Source organism: Chaetura pelagica, unplaced genomic scaffold (genome assembly GCF_000747805.2).
Source record: "Chaetura pelagica isolate M959 unplaced genomic scaffold, ChaPel_1.0 scaffold108, whole genome shotgun sequence".
NCBI lineage: Eukaryota > Metazoa > Chordata > Aves > Apodiformes > Apodidae > Chaetura > Chaetura pelagica.
In genome coordinates, this window is record NW_009970718.1 from 72,137 (window position 1) to 91,978 (window position 19,842).

Genomic DNA, 19,842 nt, shown 5'->3' on the forward strand with positions numbered 1-19,842 from the left:
ATTTCAACAGTTGTTCATGTTAAGTGTCTTTAAGCTTTACCTGTCTTATTTCTCTTTCTCTTTTGTTAGTCTGTCCTGTAGACTTGCCTGTGTGACTGTAAAGATTTGGTTTTTCATATGGGAAACCATTTCAAGATTTCCTTTTTTTTTTTTTTTTCCCCTCAACACTAATAGCATTGTTAGTCTTTTTAAAGTCACTGAAGATAGATCTTGAATCACCTGGTGCTCCTTTAACCCACATTGTAAGCTTCACTCTTTTTGTTTTGTTTTTCTTTCCTTTTTGTTTCCAAGTCACTTCAGTTGCAAAGACAGAGCACATACACGATGATTTCAGAAGTTTCTAGGGGTTTCTGTTATAAGTCACTGGTCTTTTGTGTCTAGATTGGCAGTCTATGTTCACATACTTTGCTTTATATGGAAGGTCAATGTGAACAAACGTTTTTACTGTGAGAATGACAGAGCACTGGAACAGGCTGCCAAGAGAGGCTGTGGAATCTCCTTCACTGGAGACATTTAAAACCCACCTGGACACATTCCTGTGTGATGTGCTCTAGGTGACCCTGCTCTGGCAGGGGGGTTGGACTAGATGATCTGTTGAGGTCCCTTCCAACCCCTAGGATTCTGTGAATATCAGAAAATATCAGAAAAAACAACCATTTTAGCCACACAGTTTCATCTGTTTACTACTTTGACCTCATTGATACATATTACAATATGATCTATAAGACATGAGCAGTTGGGATTTGTTATTGTATCTTCTGTGTCTTTTGTTGCAGTTTTCACCACATGCTTGCTGTCAGTCTTGCTTTGTAGTCTGTCAAATGTGTTGATAGAAGTTATGAATAGGTTTTCTAAACATGAGTTGATGTGTGAAGAAATAAGATATATATTTTCTGCTTTCTTAGTGTGAATGCAAACAATTTTCTGAATTGGATTTTAGAAGGGAGTCTGTCAGGAAGTAAAATAATAAGAGAACCCATAACTCTGCCTGTTATTGGTATTGCTCTGTCAAGATTCTTCCCTTGTTATTCTGCCAGCTTTGACACTCAAATTATCTGTGGCAGCTGGTCCACAGCGAGTGTGCATATGCAGCCATCCTGTTTTCTGGCACCTCATTAAAAGTGCAAGGCCATACGTTTTCGTGTCCTTGGGAGATGCTCTTCTGAAATACTTAACATTACTGAGTAGAAGCATTCACAAGAGCAGTTGACTCTACATAGTAGATATGTTTTTGTCAACAGTCTCAAGTCTGTGTTAAAAGAAAACATGGCAGCCTTATCACAAAGGAAAGCTGTTTGCAGCTGGTCCTTTTGTAATAAGCACATATATGTGTTTTCCTTCACTGCATTCTGTAACAGGCTGTAGCCTATTATGTTCCCAGCCAGAAGCTTGAAGGCCTGTTGCTTCATGTTTCTTATTGCTCTGATTTATGAGGGTTAGTGTGACTGTTGCAGCAATTCTGTGCATTCAAAAGAACAGTGGAGAGCACTTAAAGAACAAGAAAAGGACCTACCTTGTCAGGACACTGAGGGTCATTGGTAGGCATCTACCACAGCTTTCCCATGCACTACAGGGCATAGTAGCCACCAAATAAAAATTTATTTTGACTTTCTTTATTAACTTAGCTTTATTTTTATCGATTTTTATTAACCTTTATTTATTTTGCGTTATTTTGAACATCCATATCTGAACATAGTATTTTTAAGATGCTGTTGGTAAGACATTAACTCTCACTGCTGGTTTGTTTCTTTTCAAAGCAGGAATAATTACTAAAAAAATATCTAAAATACTTTACCTTTCAAGCAGTCTTCTTCATGTTCTGTGCTTGTTTATCTTCTAACTTTCTGAAGCATTGAAGAATTTAAACTGTACTGAAAAGGGCATTTTAGTCTCCATTAGATCTATACTGAGTATATATTGCATTCTTTTTTTTTATGTGTGGTAATGATTTTGAGTACTTTTAATTCAGCACTCATTTGCATATTAATGGTACTTAATGGAACTCCAGGCTTATGTAAGGGGAGGGTTTTTTGTTGTTGTTGTTTTACCTAAACAAGTTTATTTTTCAGGGCATATTTCCATCCAACTACATTCACTTGAAAAATGCATGTGTTAAGAACAAAGGGTAGGTGAAATGTTCTGGATTCTATATATTTAAACATGGTGATTTACTTTTACCAAAGTTCTTTGCTAATAAGTGGTAATATTTTTTAATTTAGAGTATCTTAGCTTCAGCTTACTGCCACAGGACTGGAAATGGTTGTCCTTATCTAACTTGGTAGTCTTGCATGATGATAAAATTGGAGTGATGTATTCAGAAAATACATGGAGCACAACTCGGGATATCAGTCTGTATTTTATAGAGGAAAGAGAAAATGATTGCATGCTTTCATTTCCTGTTGTTTTTTGGTTTGAAAAAGGTATTGCTTTAAGAGTAAAACAACGTATTGGTTCCATGGCAAAATATTTCTCTAAAAACTGTAAATTAATATATATTTTTTTCCTTCTTCAAGAGATGAAAAACCAATATTTATTTTTTACACTAGTTGATCTCTCCATTTTTAGAAGAGTTAGTAATTGGTTGAAATTAGTTTTAAAATTTTGTTTTGGAATTCAAATGTTAGAAATAAAGGAAATTCTGATTTCATTTTTTAAAAATATATAATACTTAACTTGGCAGTATCACTTTAAAAATAAAATTGTCATTGATGTTACGTCAACAGTTTTTTTCCAAAATTTGACTTAATTTGGAAGTGTTCATATTGTGTCATTTATTTATATTTATTGAGATGTGATACATAACAATTTGAAACCTGTTTAGGTAAAGACATTTCTCATCATAATAGATGGATGCCTAAACATAAGTTGTATAGGTGACCTTTATTTTGGGAGCATGAATGAGTGAGTAGAAGGTCCATGATTCATGATGGGCAAAAGTGATCGTGAAGACCATAATCATACTTTTAAAGAAAGTTTCATTCCTGCAGGTAGAAATGGCTTCACATGGCTGGTAGACACTTTGCTGTTTGCTGTGGAGTTCAAGCCACATATGTTTAGACTTGCCCCAAAGTCTTTTCTCCTTTAAAGGTGGTTGTAGATAATACTGAAGGTTCAGAGAAATAAAGTTGTTGTCAACTGTCATAATAAAACAAAACTTATACCATCTTTAATTTTTGCAAACACCATGACAGTATTTGCAGGGAGTTCAGTCTTTGTTGCTGCGGTTATCTTGGTCTATGTGTGCTCTTCAGGCCATACAGTACATCATAGCCAAGGGCTCTCACATGGTTATGTTAATTTGATAAGAAAGAAATGATATAATGAGAAAAGTAATCCAGGCATGAATGCAAACCTTTGAAATGTACTTTGTGTGAAAACGAGGTGGACTGGTGATGGTGTGTAAAGTGATGGTATTGTGGAGAGTTTGGTCTTGACCACACCAGCTCAGCTTTTTCTTGGCCAGCATCAAATAGCAGGAACTCACACTGTACTAGTGTGTTTCTTTTTAGTTTTATATCCTCTTTCAGATGAAGAAAGGGCATTTTCTGTCTTATTTCTTTAAACAGAGATGTAAAAAAGAGTGGAAATGATCACTGGTTTGGAGTATAACTAAAGCTTCAAGATCCCTTTGGAAGCTGTGGGAATTACTTTGCTGTGAAAATAGTTTTTTATATGCCTATCCCAAAGTAGTAGTCCTTTTGACTTTGCTAGGACCAGGACTTTCTATGGGGATTTAATTATTTTCACTCAAGACTTTCCCATGGGTTGTAAATGAAATGTATAAATAAAAACTGTTATGGGCTGAAGGAGCTCCCATGTAGGTTGACAGATATTACTGCTGGCAGTAGGAAGTCTCTGTGTTAGTAACTGTAATGGGATTTGTAATGCTTGTGTAATATCATGTGTTCTTCTGCATGTTACAGACAATTTGAAATGGTTATTCCAACAGAAGATTCTGTTATTACAGAAATGACATCAACTTTACGAGACTGGGGAACAATGTGGAAACAACTCTATGTGGCAAGTACCCTGAATAATGATGCTTTAATTTCATACCAACTCAAAAGTCACACTGTTGTTCAGATGCTGTAGCTTAGTTTAAGTATATTTCAGAAAAAGCATTCATAATTATGGACTAAATGCATCTCTTAATTTTTTCAGTAATTGATTTCTTGTCCAACTTCATTGTGTAGCCATTGGATCTAAGGATTCCTTTATCTGCTAAACTGAAGTGTTGGAAATAAGTGTAATAAACAATATTGGTATTTTATCAACAAATAACATGCAATATATCATGGAAAATCTCTCAGCCAACTATTTTGGTATTTCTCATATATTTTTATTTCCTTTCACATCCACTCATGACCACTGAGGTGTGTCCTTGTTATAGAACCAGAATCTCTTGTATATGGCACAGAGATCAAGGGATGCCAGCTGTTGAGTCCTCATTACTGAGGGAGGCTGGGGGAATGCTTCATAAGTTTAAAGTCCCATGTTTCACAGTTCTCTTGTTTTCCTTATTTGGATATTCTGTGGCTCTGCTCTTTTTATCCTCCTCCCTGACATCTTTAGGTCAGTGTGTTTCTCTCCTTGTTGGAATGAAATCACATTTCTGGTGTTCTGTGGTTCATACTGCCCAGTGTTCCTTGTTCTTTTGTTTCTTCTCATTCTTGTGCATACATATTCATTCATACCTGTCTTTTAGTAATTCTGTTACAACTCCCTACAGAATGCCTGTCTATGGAGTTGTTCCACTTTTTAATAGATACTTACAGCTTTAGCTTTCTGTTTAATTATCCTAATGGCTTCATCTTCTCAAATTTCAATTTAAATCACATTTGTTTTTAAGCCTTAGCCATTCCCATTTTCTGAACCCATGATGCATTTTGTTTTACATTTCTTGACTAAGAACTGGATATATAGTATTCCAGTAGCAGTTGTGTAAGCACTAAAACAAGGTAGCAATAAGCAACTATTCCTTCTTTCTCAAAGAACACCCATGGTGTGTGTTATTTCTAAAATTTCCATCTGTCATTCCGTTGCTCTGTTCTTCTAATTCTGTCAGTGTAGCCTCTCCCATTCTGTCATCACCTCCCTTAAAAATTTCAGTTGAAGCAAAGATTGTATCAATACAAATATTGTGGCAGTTTTGTTTGTTTGTTTGTTTTTTAATTAGGGTAGGCAAACTTTTTTTTTGCATAGAGAAAACTTCTCCAAACTCATTCAACTGATGCTTTCCTTTTTATAGTCTTAAGTCACCAGTCGTTTAAGCATTATATAAATTATACAGATGTGGGATTATTCATCTTCAAACATTGTGCATTATCAATGGAATCTTGCATACAAGCTCCCTAGGCTGTTTTTCACTCACATGTCTCTGTGAACCTTTCCCATTCTCTTGAGAGGTTTCAGACCAGTGACTTAATTTTTCACTGACACAAATCCTGCTGTTTTGTTGTCTGAATTGGCTACAACCATAGGTAGCAATTGTTTTGTTTCACTGGAAGAGAAAGAATACCTGAAAATGCTATTTTGAGCTTCATAGTGTAGTTAAACATTGAAGAGTCTCTTGTATGCACAACAGTAGTATACTTCAGCAGAGCCTTTCATCAGATACCAAAACCAGAGGTGCACCTGAGTTAGTGTTTCTTTTGGATTTGTGGGGCTTTTTTAACAGTAGAAATGAAACCTTAATACAATGTTGTATGATGGAAAACTGAAAACATACTGTCAGCCTAGTTCTCTGTAACATTCCTACAAAGTCCTTTTAGTCTCTTGCTCCTAATTCAAGGGCTAGTTGATCTTTTTCTTGGTTTTCTTTTACTTAGAATCGTCATATAGTCCTATTATTCTTACTGAAGTTTTTTTCTTTTTTCGGCAGTTTTTTTTCTTCACTGCTGTTGTTTTTGCATGTTAAAAATACTCTGGCTTTCTTTTTTTCCAGTCAGAAAGCCAAGACAAACAAAGTAATGCCCATTTGAGTGAGATTATGAAGTGAATGAATGTGAAATGAAAAGACTAAATTTGTCAAACAGCAGTTTGTCGGGGCCCTTGGAATATAAAAATTACTGACAGAGTAGTGGTTCCTCTAGGTGATTTTTAGCTTTTCATGGCAATTATGCAGCAGAACATGTGTTTTTATGCTGTTTGTTCATAGGAAGAAGAAAAGGGGAAGTGGACGTGGTTTTGATTTTTATTTATTTTTTTTTTGCAAGAATTAGCAGAACAAAACTGCATAGGAAGGTTTTTTGAACTTTGTGTGATGGATCACTTAAAGAAAGGGTGCAAGAATTTCCTCAAGCTCCTGTTTCACAGAAAAACTATATCAATTGAAGCTACTTAGAATTGGTGAAGGAAGAGTTAAAAGAACTTCTCTTTTGGAGGAGACTGTTATGGGAAATGGTTTATGTGCTTAACTGGTATATAATTAGCGTAGAAGGATGTGGTTCAAAAAGCAATCATATTCATGTAATTTCTCTTACTTTACAGTTAGATGAAGAACAACTGTCTGGAGAAGATTCTATCTATGTAATGCTATTTATTTATGGTTAGACACGTAGTATGTACAGTTATATCCATGAAAGAAAAAAAATAAAGGAACACAAACACTTCGTGGTTCAGGTTTTGTATGCTAGGAGCTATGCCTTTTCATCCCCTCTGTGTACGAGGTCAAGTAGTCTTGAATTACATGATGACATACTCAGTTTGGAGGAGACACCAGAACAGAATGAAACATGCTCTTGGACTGAAACAGTGCTATGGCATGAAATAATTGGGTTTTTTTATTATTATTTTTGTCATAGCCATCACATAAGTAGACTGTGTTAAAATGAGGCATTAGGAGTTGGAGTGAAATTTTGGAATGAGTGTAGTGCAAAGACACAATCTGTGGTAAGCTCTGAAATGATTTTTATACATGCATACACACAAATGGGCATGGAGGTAAATAGTCATAGTATGAAGGGGAGAAAAAAGACTAAGTAGGGGAATAAGGAGAGAGTTTCATTTCCCTACCATATCTGTAGTTATTAGGATTGTCAGCTTATACAGGAGATATAGAGACAACTGTATTTTTATCTCACAGAGGAATGAGGGGGATCTCTTTCACCGACTGTGGCACATAATGAATGAAATCCTAGACCTGCGAAGGCAGGTCCTGGTTGGCCACCTCACCCACGATCGAATGAAGGACGTCAAGCGGCACATCACTGCTCGGCTGGACTGGGGCAATGAGTGAGTACATAGAATCATGAGTTAAAAGAATGTAATTTAATTATAATGCCACAGCCTTAGACTTATTGTAGAATGTTGAAATAAGGAACAAATTTCTGACATCACCTTTCTTTAAATTAACTTTTGCTTCATTGTTTTTCTGTCCACTGTGTTGTAAAAAATGATGATTGGGGAAAAGTGCCTTGTCATTTTATTTTGGTTGTTTCTCTCAGCTTATTTTATGTAGCAGTGGTATGTCTGCAAGGGAATTGCGTTTCATCCTTTTACATCTGTTTTTAAATGCACCTGGCTAGACTTCTGTGTGCCGCAGTTAGCATAGCTCTGTTGTCTGAACTGAAACTATATCGGCTGGCACTGTTTCCTTTGACTTTTGTCACACAATTTGGTTCCTACTTTGGCACCTCTAACATACATGTTGCTACTATGCTGCTTCTTCTTTCTTCTGAATAGCTAATAAGAGCTAACACAATTTTTTTTATTTTAAGAAGAAAAAAAAATAATGAGGAAATGGTTAAAATATCTTTTAGCATCTGGGTGCTGTTTCCAAAGTCTTTTCTTTAGCCTGTGTTTATTCACTGAATCACAGAATGTCAGGGTTTGGAAGGCACCTTGAAAGATAATCTAGTCCAACCCCTCTGCCATAGCAGGATTCCTTAGAGTAGGTCACACAGGAACACATCCACATGGGTTATGAGTGTCTCCAGAGAAGGAGAATCCACAACCTCTCTGGGGCAGCCTGTTCCAGTGTTCTTTTACCCTCACAGTGGAAAAGTTTTTCCTCATGTTTATGTGGAACCTCCTATGCTCTAACTTGCACCCATTGCCCCTTGTCCTATCATCACTGAGAAGAGCCTGGCTCTGTCCTGACACTCGCCCTTAACGTATTTATAAACATTGATGAGGTCGCTCCTCCATCTCCTCTTCTCCAAGCTCAAGAGACCCAGCTCCCTCAGCCTTTCCTCATAAGGGAGATGTTCCACTCCCTTCATCATCTTTGTAGCTCTGTGCTGGACTCTTTCAAGAAGTTCCCTGTCCTTCTTGAACTGCGGGGCCAACAACTGGACACAATATTCCAGATGTGGCCTCACCAAGGCAGAATAGAGGGGGAGGAGAATCTCCCTTGACCTACTAACCATGCCCTTTCTAGTGCACCCTAGGATGCCTTTTGCCCTCTTGGCTACAAGGGCACATTGCTGGCTCGTGGTCATCCTCCTGTCCACCAGGACCCCCGGTCCTTGTCCCCTACACTTCCCTCCAACAGGTTAGTCCCCAACCTGTACTGGTACATGGCGTTATTCTTCCCCAGATGCAGGACTCTACACTTGCCCGTGTTGTATTTCATTACATTTCTCCCCGCCCATCTCTCCAGCCTGTCTAAGTCTCACTGAATGGCAGCACAGCCTTCTGGTGTGTCAGCCACTCCTCCCAGTTTAGTGTCATAAGCAAACTTGCTGAGGGCACACTCTGTTCCCTCATCCAGGTCATTGGTGAAAATATTGAATAGTACTGGTCCCAGTATCGACCCCTGAGGAACTCCACTAGATACAAGCCTTCAACTAGACTCTGTCCCATTGACCACAGCTGTCTGACTTCTTTCCTTCAACCAGTTCACAATCCACCTTGCTACCCAGTCATCCAGACCACACTTCCTCCGTTTAGCTGCGAGGATGCTGTGGGAGATGGTGTCAAATGCTTTACTGAAATCAAGGTAAACCACATCCACTGCTCTACCATCATCTATCCATCTGGTTATATCCTCATAAAAGGCTATCAGGTTGGTTAAACATGACTTCCCCTTGGTAAAACTATGTTGACTGCTCCCAATGACCCGCTTACCCTTGATATGCCTAGAGACAGCACTGAGGATAAGTTGTTTCATCACCTTTCCAGGGATGGAGGTGAGACTGACCAGTCTGTAGTTACCCAGGTCCTTCTCCTTACCCTTTTTGAAGACTGGAATGGCATTTGCTTTCCTTCAGTCCTTAGGCACCTCCCCTGTTCCCACAACTTACCAAATGCAGCAATATTCAACAGTAGAACAAACTGAATTTCAGTGTTTCTGCAACTACTGCTGTCTGAAAGCCTAAATACCTAACACAGTGTAAGAACTGTGATTAACTGTGCATGATTAACTGTCTGCTTAGAATTTTGTGCTAACCAAATGGAGTTGAGATGGTTTTTGAAGTGGTCAGTTCCTGATCCTTAAAAACAGATTTTTAAAAAAGTTCCTAAACTTTCAAGTTTTTCTAAATTCAGCATGACTGTCCCTTATGTGTTCTTAATCCTTATTGTTTGCTGCTATGCTGAAAATATGTTTTATTTCTGGTGATTCAAGTCCATTTCATTATTTTGTTCAGGGGATACAGCCAAGCACCTTTGATGCCATCCAGTCCAAATGAAAAATAAGCTGATATTTTGGCATTTGCTGGATTTTCTTTCTATCTCCTTTTCCATAGTTGTCATTCAGATGTGTGAGTGCGATTCACATTGTGCAATGTCCACAATAATGTAAAGGAGAGTATCCATTCTACGTTGTCCACAATGTGAAACAGATTTAAAAATTGTGGAAAAGCCTATTATAATAATGTTACAAAGTGAAGAAAAGGGAGGAATAATCCGTAAATGGTGAATGCAGAGCCCAAATTTATTAAAACTAAAGCCAATTGTAGAGTACCTGTTAATATGTACATTGTTTGTAGGAATGTTTCTACTAAATGCAAATGGAAGCAGTGAATTAATCTGTTTCCTCTGTATGCAGAAGCTACTTACTCCTTTTCTCATACAGGCAGCTGGGACTTGACTTAGTACCAAGAAAAGAGTATGCTATGGTGGATCCTGAAGAGATCAGCATTACAGAGCTCTACAGGCTGGTATGTGAATGTAATACTCAGTACTTCTGCTGTCAAGTGACCTGCTGATGTTTTGATAGCAGGTTTCAATCTACTTAATTGAAAGCACTTTTTTTTAAAATCAAATAAACTGGTGGTTTATAATGTAATGAGTTGCACTATGAGGAAAGAAGTTTTCTTTTGATCGGTTATGTCATCTCTGCACCCGTATGAGTCACTTTGATTTCATATCAAATTTCTGTGTGCACACATGCTCATTTTACATGCTATTTGTTGAAAGTTTTGTTTTCTGATATGTTATTGAAATTGTGGCTGTTAACATTAATCTTAACCATGAATGAAAGCTTGCAAGACTTTGTTTCATAAGAGCTCTACCTGGCCCTTGAGTCCTGCTAGCTCAGATTTGTGGAACTATAAAAATATACTCATGGTACAACTATTGTCACAACTTATCATTCTGAGTTATTGATTTTTTTCTAATATATTATTGTAAATAGTAGTTAAACTGCATGGAAAAGGTCTCCTTTGGGTATAAAAGCTGACCTTGATTGACTAAAACTAGCCCTGATATTTCTTACTCTGATTTATTCTCCAGTGAGGTCTAAGAAAACTTGCCAATTCATTTATGTGGGCTTTGGCTCATGTTTAAGTACTGTGGCTATTACAGATATATAGTTCTGAGCCTTACTTGCTTAAGGCTAAGCTTTTATTAAAACTAAATTTTATTCATGTAAACTTCTGTATTTAAAGGTAGAATAAAGAAAAATGTATTTGCTATTATTTTGTCTGGAGCTGAAATTAGAATATATTTTTGATAATTCTTAATTACTTATGTTGATAACTTGTAATATCAAGCCTAGTAGCAATTTCTTCATGCTAGAATTTTCGTATACCTTTGGGCCACTTCGAAGTCATGTAATCTAGATGAAATACCGTGAGGAACCATTAATCATAAGAAGAATGTCTCAGAAAACTAATAATGGAATTCATGGATTGCCCTTTCTAATCTAAAGAGGAAAATAAAACCCATGATAGCCTCAGTTTGAAACCTGTGTAACTTGGACTGCTCTTTAAAATTATTTTGGTTCAATTTCAGAGAGAAATAGTAGAACTTAATGTCCTACTCTTGATGGATGATTAAAATGTTTAAAGTATGAAGTGTAAAGTCAAATCAAGATAATTTAGTAGCTTCTATATAGCAGTCTGCTGATGAGTATAAAATATGTGGGTTTTTTTTGCATTTAAAAATACTGGTGTTTAGCTTTCTACAAAAGTATTTTTTTGTGTATTTGAATTGTATTGATACTAGAATATCAGATAATTAACTGTATAAACTAGCTATAAAATACTCTATTGCTAGAGCACAAAGCTTTAAAGTGGCTTAGAATTTTCAGAGTAGAAAAAGTTTACCTTCTAGAGGTTACTGTTTTTCTTCTTTTTGTGGTTTTGGGCCCAACACAACAAAAAAGAACCAGCCAAGTGGCTGCTCACTCAACTTTCCCCCCCCCCCCACTTAGCTCTCTGGGATGAAGAGGACAAAGGCCAACTAGAAGCTCATGAGTCAAGACAAAGGACAAGGAGGGTTCTTCACCGATTAAGGTCCCAGGCAAAACAGACTCAACTTGGGAAAAAAATAATGATTTAATTTCACACTAATCAAACACACACAGGACACAGACAACACAAAGAACAGGGCTTGCATATGTTACCTCACCCCTCCCTTCTTCCCAGGCCCAAATCACTTTTGTTCCTGGTGTCTCTCCCTCCTTCCCACCAGCAGCACAAGGGGACAGGGGATGGGGTTTAGAGTCAGTTCACCCCTCCTGGAGCCTTCAGGGAATGTTCCACCATGTTTCTCCATGAATGCAAGGGGACAGCCTCCCATCTCGCCATGGGTTGCAGGGATAGTTCTGCTAGGGCACTTTCTCCTTCCTCACCAGCCACCTGGATCTTCACCCCAGCACTTCCTTTCACTTCTCCAGCAGAGCTCTACTTTACAGTCCTCCCTCTATTCAGGTGTTATCTCAGCTCTTTCATAGGATAATAGCAGTGTCACTTCTATTGTCTGTCCAATAGCTCCTTGGCTTCCTGGTTTTGGAGCAGGGGCAGCTGCTCAGCTTCTCACAGGAGACACTCTTGGGGCCCTTCCCCCACTACCAAAAAATCCCACCATAACAAACCAGCACACTTTTAGAGATAATTATGATGCAGTGCAACACTGGGAAGGTCACTTCCTTGTGTTCTCCTTCTCAGATAAAAGAAAAAGAATAAACCAAGCTATTACAAGTTAATACTGAATTAAGAAAATTAAAAATTTGGATTAAGAAAACACTTCAGTGCTATGTTTTTCTACATATTTTTGGTTTAAGATTTTTATGATCGATTCAAACTGTCTGCTGTGTCACTTGCGGTGTTTTTAGATGGAGCATCGTCATCGAAAAAAAGATACACCAGTACCAGCAAGCAGCCACCATCTTTTTGTTCAGATGAAGAGTCTAATGTGCTCCAATCTGGGAGAAGAACTGGAAGTAATCTTCTCACTCTTTGATAGTAAAGAAAATCGGCCCATCAGGTACCACGTTTTTTCTCTGGAATCCTGATTTTACAAAAGTTTTGTCAATATATACTGTATGTTTTTATACAGCTAACAAATTTCACGCTAGAAGCAAGGATAAGGTAGTCTTGATTCAGAATAATTTTTTGTTTTCTTTTGGAATTCACTTTCTGTACTCAAAAGTTTCTAGTGTTGTTTTAGGTTTAAAGGTATATTTCTGTTTTGTTTACATATGTCAGTGTTCCATTGGTTTTGTTGGTGTAGGAACATATATACATACATGCATACAGAGTTCTCTGACTCAAAGTTCATTTTTCAGTATCTTTTTCTCTCTCTCTTTATCAGTGCACATTCAAAACAGAACTGTTGCTTGCTCTGTAACGTGTATGAGACTAATTCTCCAAGGTACGTGAGAGTGGAGAGCTTTCCTTAGTCAGTTCATTAAGAGTCTTTTTGTAAAAGGAACCTCTACCTTAATGAGGAGGTGCCTGGTCTTCAGTGAAATATTCATAACCGATCTCCCATCCACTTAGAGTTTGTTTGGCCTCTTTTTTCACCTGGGAGCTGATCTTGTAACCATTCTTCTTCTGTTTGAAACAGAGCATAAGTTCTGTCAGAACCCTGGTAAACTTTGAATTTTTAAATATTCTGTATTTATTTTTACTCCCAGCACATTTCTGGCCAACAGAGAGAACATGGAAGTAAACAGTAGCAGAACCAGTATGCATTTAATAAATGTGAGCATAGGAGGAAAGGAGAGTTAGTGCAAGAGTCTTTTAAGTTCTGTTTGAGGATTTTTGAGGATTGAAGCATCTGGACAATTGAGCCATTAAATGCTTCTGCAGTGGTGATGGGTGTGATGGGTTGACCCTGGCTGGACACTGGGTACCCACTAAAGTCACTCTATCATTCCTCTCCTCAGCTGAACAAGGGAGAGAAAAATGAAAGGCTCATGGGTCGAAGTACGGACATAGAGAGATCACTCTCCCATTATGGGCAAAACAGACTTGACTTGGAGAAAATTGATTTAATTTATTACTAATGAAATCTGAAAAGACAATGATAAATAAAACCAAATCTTAAACCACCTTATTTCTACTCCTCCCTTCTTCCTGGTCTGAACTTCCTTGGCCAACAGTGGGTTTATCTTGGAGTTGGCTGGCATTAGGTCTTTGGGACATTTGGACAGCTTCGGATGTCTTCTCACCAAAGCCACCCATATAGCCCTTCCTGCTACCAAAACCTTGCTGTACAAACCCAATTCACTGGGAGATCACCTTCTATCCAGCAGGCTCCCATTCATAATTTGCTACTGGTTGTTGGGCCACTCTATTCTTCTCTGCTCTCCTCATGGTAGAAAGAGGCAACAAACATCATGTGCTTTAAGACTCACCACTAGAGAAGGAAAGACTAGACTTCAAAACAAAAACTGCTTAAAACAGACAGCTTACAAATACACAAAAAGAAATGTAAACTACTGCTTTAAGCCAGTTAATAGAGTAGAAAGTGTTACTCAAAATGTGTACAAAGCCATTACTGTGAACTAGTTGTCTTACGACAATAGGACTTTGGGAAACCACATGGAATTTGGGCTGAATTTTATAAAATTATGTCTGTGCTCTGTAATTGGCTAAGATAACTAACTAGTGTTTGAGGGAAGATTATACTGAATACATTTGGTTTTAATTAAAGCACATACAAGCAACTATTGTTATAGTGTTAGCTGCTAAGTACTGATATTTCCTTCTGGTCTGCACTTTGGATGTTAGTAACCAAAATACAATTCACTGTCATTTCTGGGAATTAAATGTGCATCAGGTCCCATCTTTTGTGTTCACTCCACTGAATGTCACAGCAGGTGATAGATTTAGGAGACAGCTTCAGTCCTTGACAGAAAACAATTTGGGTGTTATGGATTGCTGAAAACAAGGTTATGGCAGCAGTGGTGGCATGAAAGCAAATGGATTGGATTTCATGTTCACATGAAAGCACAAATTCTAGAGCTGTTTGTCACATGCTTGCTGTGATCTGACCTTTAGTTATTGATTCCTGACTCCAGTGTCTGTTTGCAGCTGTTTTATTATGTGTAAACTTCCCCATCCTATTACTGGCAAACCTTGAAGAAGCCTGTTGTCAGGAATCCAAACTGCCTTCTAGGGCATGGGGGAATGAGAAGATGGAGGTAGTTTGCAACCATCTGTAAAACAAACAAACATACACCCCCACAACAGCAAAATCACAATAAAAAACCTTCCCAAGAAACAAACAGAAACCTCTCAACATGTTGAAAAAGCTGAAACCAAGAGAGTTTTCATAAGAACAGATTAAAGGCAAGGTGTATCTGTGTCACAGAATGAACTCTGGAATACAGAGGTGTTCAAGCTGGAGATTTTTATGGTCTCTCTGGACAGACCTGGAAGTGACATAACCAGGTCATCATGGAGTTAAACCAAAGATAGTTAGTTGGTCTTGGTGCACACAAGTATGGTATTTTGTATAATTTTTGTTCAGTACAAATTGGTAGGGTATTTCAGAGGTCTTTAGGCCCTGGCTGATACATGCGTGAAGTAAATGGTCTCCCTTAGAAGGATGAAGTATGAGAGGAGACAGTGTCTGTGCTCCTCAGCTACTGCAGTTCACACCCTGCAATGGTGCCAAAGTTGTGGAGCCTGGATATGCAGACTCTTCTGCTCTTTGCTGATAGAAGAGCAGGTCAAAACTTGTATGTGGCAACATCTGAAGTGACAACCTAGCTGCATCATTTTTCTGTTGATTTCCAAAGTTGCTGTCTTATGGTCCACTATGCAGTTAAAATAATAGATGAAACTTCTTAATAGCACCTCTAAAAATAAGAGATGCGAATTAAAGCCATTAAGCCATTATTGTGGTTTTGATAATGTGCTTAGTGTATCATTTTAGTGCTTTTGTAAAGGAAAATTAGATAAATTTATAGCTAACGTATTCTCAATTAAATATTTTTCATCTTAGCAGCATGGATAAATGCTTGTAATTTTCCCAAGATGTACTAAGAATTAGATAATACATTCTCCAGGTTCAGTGTGAGAAACTGTGATGTGGAAATGAATTAGTGACTTGCCCAGAGAATCTGATGTCAGATAGTGACACAAACATCACTGTGGTGCTTCAGGTTCTTTTTGACCTTCAGACTTACTAATTAAAGATTTCCTTAGATTGGTTATGTGATCAGCACCCACTGTGGGCAATAGGCATTTTTTCTGGCAACTAAAGTAAGAGATAAATGTACTTTTGTATCTCTTGCCATTTGTTTGGGACAGTATGCGACTGTAGTTTTCTTTAGGCTTTTTTTGTTGCTGGCAATTGCTATTAAAATTAACTTTTTCTAATTGTGTTGGCATCCACAATAACATCAATTGTTCTGTATTAAGATAGATATAATAATAAAAACAGGTTCATATATTACTTTATTATTGTTGTTAATAAACAGCAATAATAAATGTTACTTTTCAGACTATCTACTGATGTAATTGTTTAATGTGTGTCTTCACACTTTAAAAGACTTGTTTTGGACATTAACATTCTACTTTCTGTATGGAAGCAAGAAAATTGTAGAAGTTTGCTCTTGATAGTCAAGTATTTAAGTCTGAGTGATTGCATACTTAGGCATTTGATGCATTAAGACTACAGTACCAAGTCAAGTAATTTTCTACTTAATTGGTGCATACTAATTTCACTTGACTGTATCTATATCTCCATGTTTTCTAATCAGACTAGCTGCTAGGGATAATTTTTGCTATCTCTTAAATTACCAATAAACACCTGAAGTCACCCCCTGGTGATTCCTAGAGTTTTCCCTGGTGTGTTCTTGTATCTTGATCCATTTCTTCTTTCTGCTTAGCAGTTTTCTTTCTTAAAAGGGTGACAGCCCCTGAGTGGGAGAAGGCAAGTGTGTGAATGGTACTGCTTTAACATGGCACATAGAGCTTGTCCCAGTAAAATTATTTGTTTAATGCACTATTACATCTTCTAACCTTGTCTTCCTCTTTTATATCTGTTAAGGTCAGAAGCCCTGTGTTTGTGTATTCTTCATTTTTTGTTGTTTAAGAAAGTAAAAAACTATCTTGATGGCATCATAATTTGTAGAAATAATTACACTATTAGAATCCTAATACACAGGAAAAAATTATCATACACAGTTGTTAGCGCAGTGCCGTTACTGTATTTGGAAAATGAAAGAGGTCCATGATCACATCTCTCCAAGCTTTTTGTGTGTCTCAGTGCTGTCCTGTCTTCCTGGCCATTGTTGAGCTTTTACTGGCTACTTAGCATTGTACAACATCTTAGTCTATTTCTGAAGTATATTATTTCAAACATATTCTACCTAGATCCATTGGGACTCCAGACAGTAGTTTATTGGCAGTGTTAAGGAATGCTTTTATAAAATCAGTGCTTTGAATCTGGCATAATCAACAAATGAGAAAAGCAAAATCAAAAGGACTTTTGTGTTTTTATGTAATCTAATTTTATTATAACTAGATGAAAAGTTTGAAAGTCCAAGACTGCTATCTCCCTCAGCAAGTAGTGCCAGCCAGTAGGATGGATTTGTAGAGCAGCAGTTCATGCTAAGAACCTAATGTTAACATGTATAAGTGTTTCAAGACTTTTGTTTTGCACTAACTCTGTTGTGTGGACTGAGTGCCAAGAGCTTATGTTCCAGTTCAGTTTTACGCTGAAAAATCCAGTTCACTAGTTAAGACTGTTCTGGATTGTGAATCAAAACCTGGAGACAATCCAAGATTTTCTTCAAAAGCAAAAACCTGATTCAATCTGCCTCGGTCATGGAAATCATGAAGTACTGTATGTCAAATGGATGCTTCAGGATCATAGTTTGGATGGGGGAAAATCCTGTAAAACATAGAGTAACTCAGGTGTACTTATGTAATTTTTTACTTTGGGAGTTAACTGGGGTTTTTTTCGCTATTACAGTCTTATTACAAAACTATTTCAGAGTTAAATGGATTATAGACACGTGAATGCAATTGATTTAATGTATGATGCTCTTAGGAGAAAACAACTGAAGTTTAAACATTAGGTAAAAGATAGGACATTGTTAAAGCTCCAAAGGAAGACTGGAACTGTGTGTTTTCTACACTTCAGTAGACTGCAATGATCCTTTGTTTTGATGCTTTTCATTAGCTGTTTTCTAAATCTATTGTGATATGTGGTCATTTATAAGATTTGTGAATTTTTTTTGGTTTTCTGTTCCTACTAAACTATCAGTGGCTTTTGTTCTGTGAAGTTGGAATATGAAGGCCCTTAGATTCCCCACATTTTGAGCACGGAAGAGCGTGGTGTTGTTTATTTACTTGTTTATTTCTTCTTTTACCAGCACAAAAGTTGATGAAATGGTCCTCTTTTCCTGCAACTGAATTATCCTTACAAAGCCAATAGTATGTACTTCAAAAGATTACATAGTTAACAGTTTTGTAGGGGAAGATTTTGAGGGAAACAACACATCTGATGATAGTACGTGTTTTTCTCCCATATGTTCTCATATAATTTACCCTGTACAGCAGTTTGTTGCAGCAGTGATGACCTTTGTGTATCCAGAGGGTCCATTTACACTAGGGTTCTAACAACACTAATCCTTTAATTAAAAAATACTTTTTTTTTTTTTTTTAATCAGATCCTGGAAAGATCTCACCAGCTTTGAATAGTTTAACAAGTTGCAAGGAGCACAGTAACAGTTTTGCAGTTTTCCAATGTGCGTTATCCATTGAGACTCTGTTAACTTTATTCCTTCCCACAAGAATATTCTCCTTCCAAAAAAATCAAAACGAAAAACAAAACCCCAAAGAGAATCTTTACTCTATGGCAGTGTTAAAAAAACCCACCCAAACAAAACCAAACAAAATGAAAAAGTAATCAAACAAAGCAAAACTAAAAAAGTCAAAAACATACCAATATCCTTTGAAATACCTACCTTTCCAGTGTATATATTCTGTAAGTTCATATTTATGTTTATAGCACATTGCTGTCCAGAGATCCTGCCTGCTTTAGTTTATTTTTAGCAGAATTTTGAAAACGCCACCAACATTAGGTAGTGTATTATGAAATGGGAGTGGCAAGTATTAAGTCTGCTGCCTGCATTTGTTCAATTCAAACTGTGGACCCTATTACTGGTGTTGATGAATATGCATAAGAATGCTTCATCATCTCCAGCCCGAAGTCCCAGTTGTTTTGCTGACCTTTACATTTATGTGGAGTTTGTGGCTCTGTGTTATGCCAATATGCCACTGTAGAAATTACTTGTTTAAATCTGCAGTGTGACACACAATTTTTGTGCAGCAGTAACCTCTCTAAACCATTTCCTTCATGTTACGTTTTTGTCTAAATAGCGATGCAATTAGTAGGGTAATTTCAAGGCAGCACTTCAAGAAGATGGAGCTTGGTAAGATTTTCTTTCATTGTTACACACTTTGCGTCTGTGTCAATATGATATGAATGTCTTATCACAAATGATTGATGCCTCTGGCCCCATCTGTGTGAGGAGCAGAGATAAGTTGGCATGCTAATCCTCCTTTTGGTATCACCTTGAACAACCTTGTTTGTAACTGTCATAGTGCACTCAAATGAGCACAGGTTCTTCAAGCAGCACAAAGAGGCACAGGCTGTTTATTCAAGGCCAATGAAAGCAAACTGCACTTTCTATTTCGTGAGCTTTTGATTATATTCTTAATGATTGTGTAAACTCCAGACCATGTAAGAAGATTACCCTTCCTTTGTTCCACTCTTAAACTCACCTTTTTAGTGACATTCATACATATTATCAATATTTTTATGCCTATTTTCAGTTCTCTTATTACTTTGTATCATTTGCTGAAAGCTGAAATCCGCATTTTGTTGGACAAAATACTTAGTACTTATAACTTATTTTTTTTCTTTTTTCAGAAAAAAAAAAGCCATTGTGTCCAGTTTTCTCCCTTTAAGAAACAAATACTCCACACCCTCCTTATTCTGTGAAAATCTTAAAGGATTTTTGTGTAGTATGTTTAAAGGCATTTTTTGCAGCCTTAGTCAGCACCTTCAAACTTGAGGTCTGCTTGGTTGTAACACAGCTCAAAGAACTCTACTTTTAATTGTCCCTCTAAATAAAGTTTGCACAACTATTGTTAACAGAATGACAGCAAGGAAGGGCTTGGATACCTCTGAATCAAGCTGATAATA

The 19,842-nt window shown here is 37.2% G+C and overlaps 1 protein-coding gene across 1 annotated transcript in view; it reads left to right on the forward strand.

Moving 5' to 3' along the window:
• DOCK4 (dedicator of cytokinesis 4) overlaps nt 1-19,842 on the forward strand; it is a 172,069-nt gene that overhangs the window by 15,165 nt on the left and 137,062 nt on the right. The window contains exons 5-9 of the mRNA XM_010006294.1: nt 2,070-2,125; nt 3,924-4,020; nt 7,085-7,233; nt 10,019-10,103; nt 12,503-12,654. Coding sequence (XP_010004596.1) covers nt 2,070-2,125; nt 3,924-4,020; nt 7,085-7,233; nt 10,019-10,103; nt 12,503-12,654 — 539 coding nt within the window. The remainder of the gene's footprint in view (nt 1-2,069; nt 2,126-3,923; nt 4,021-7,084; nt 7,234-10,018; nt 10,104-12,502; nt 12,655-19,842) is intronic.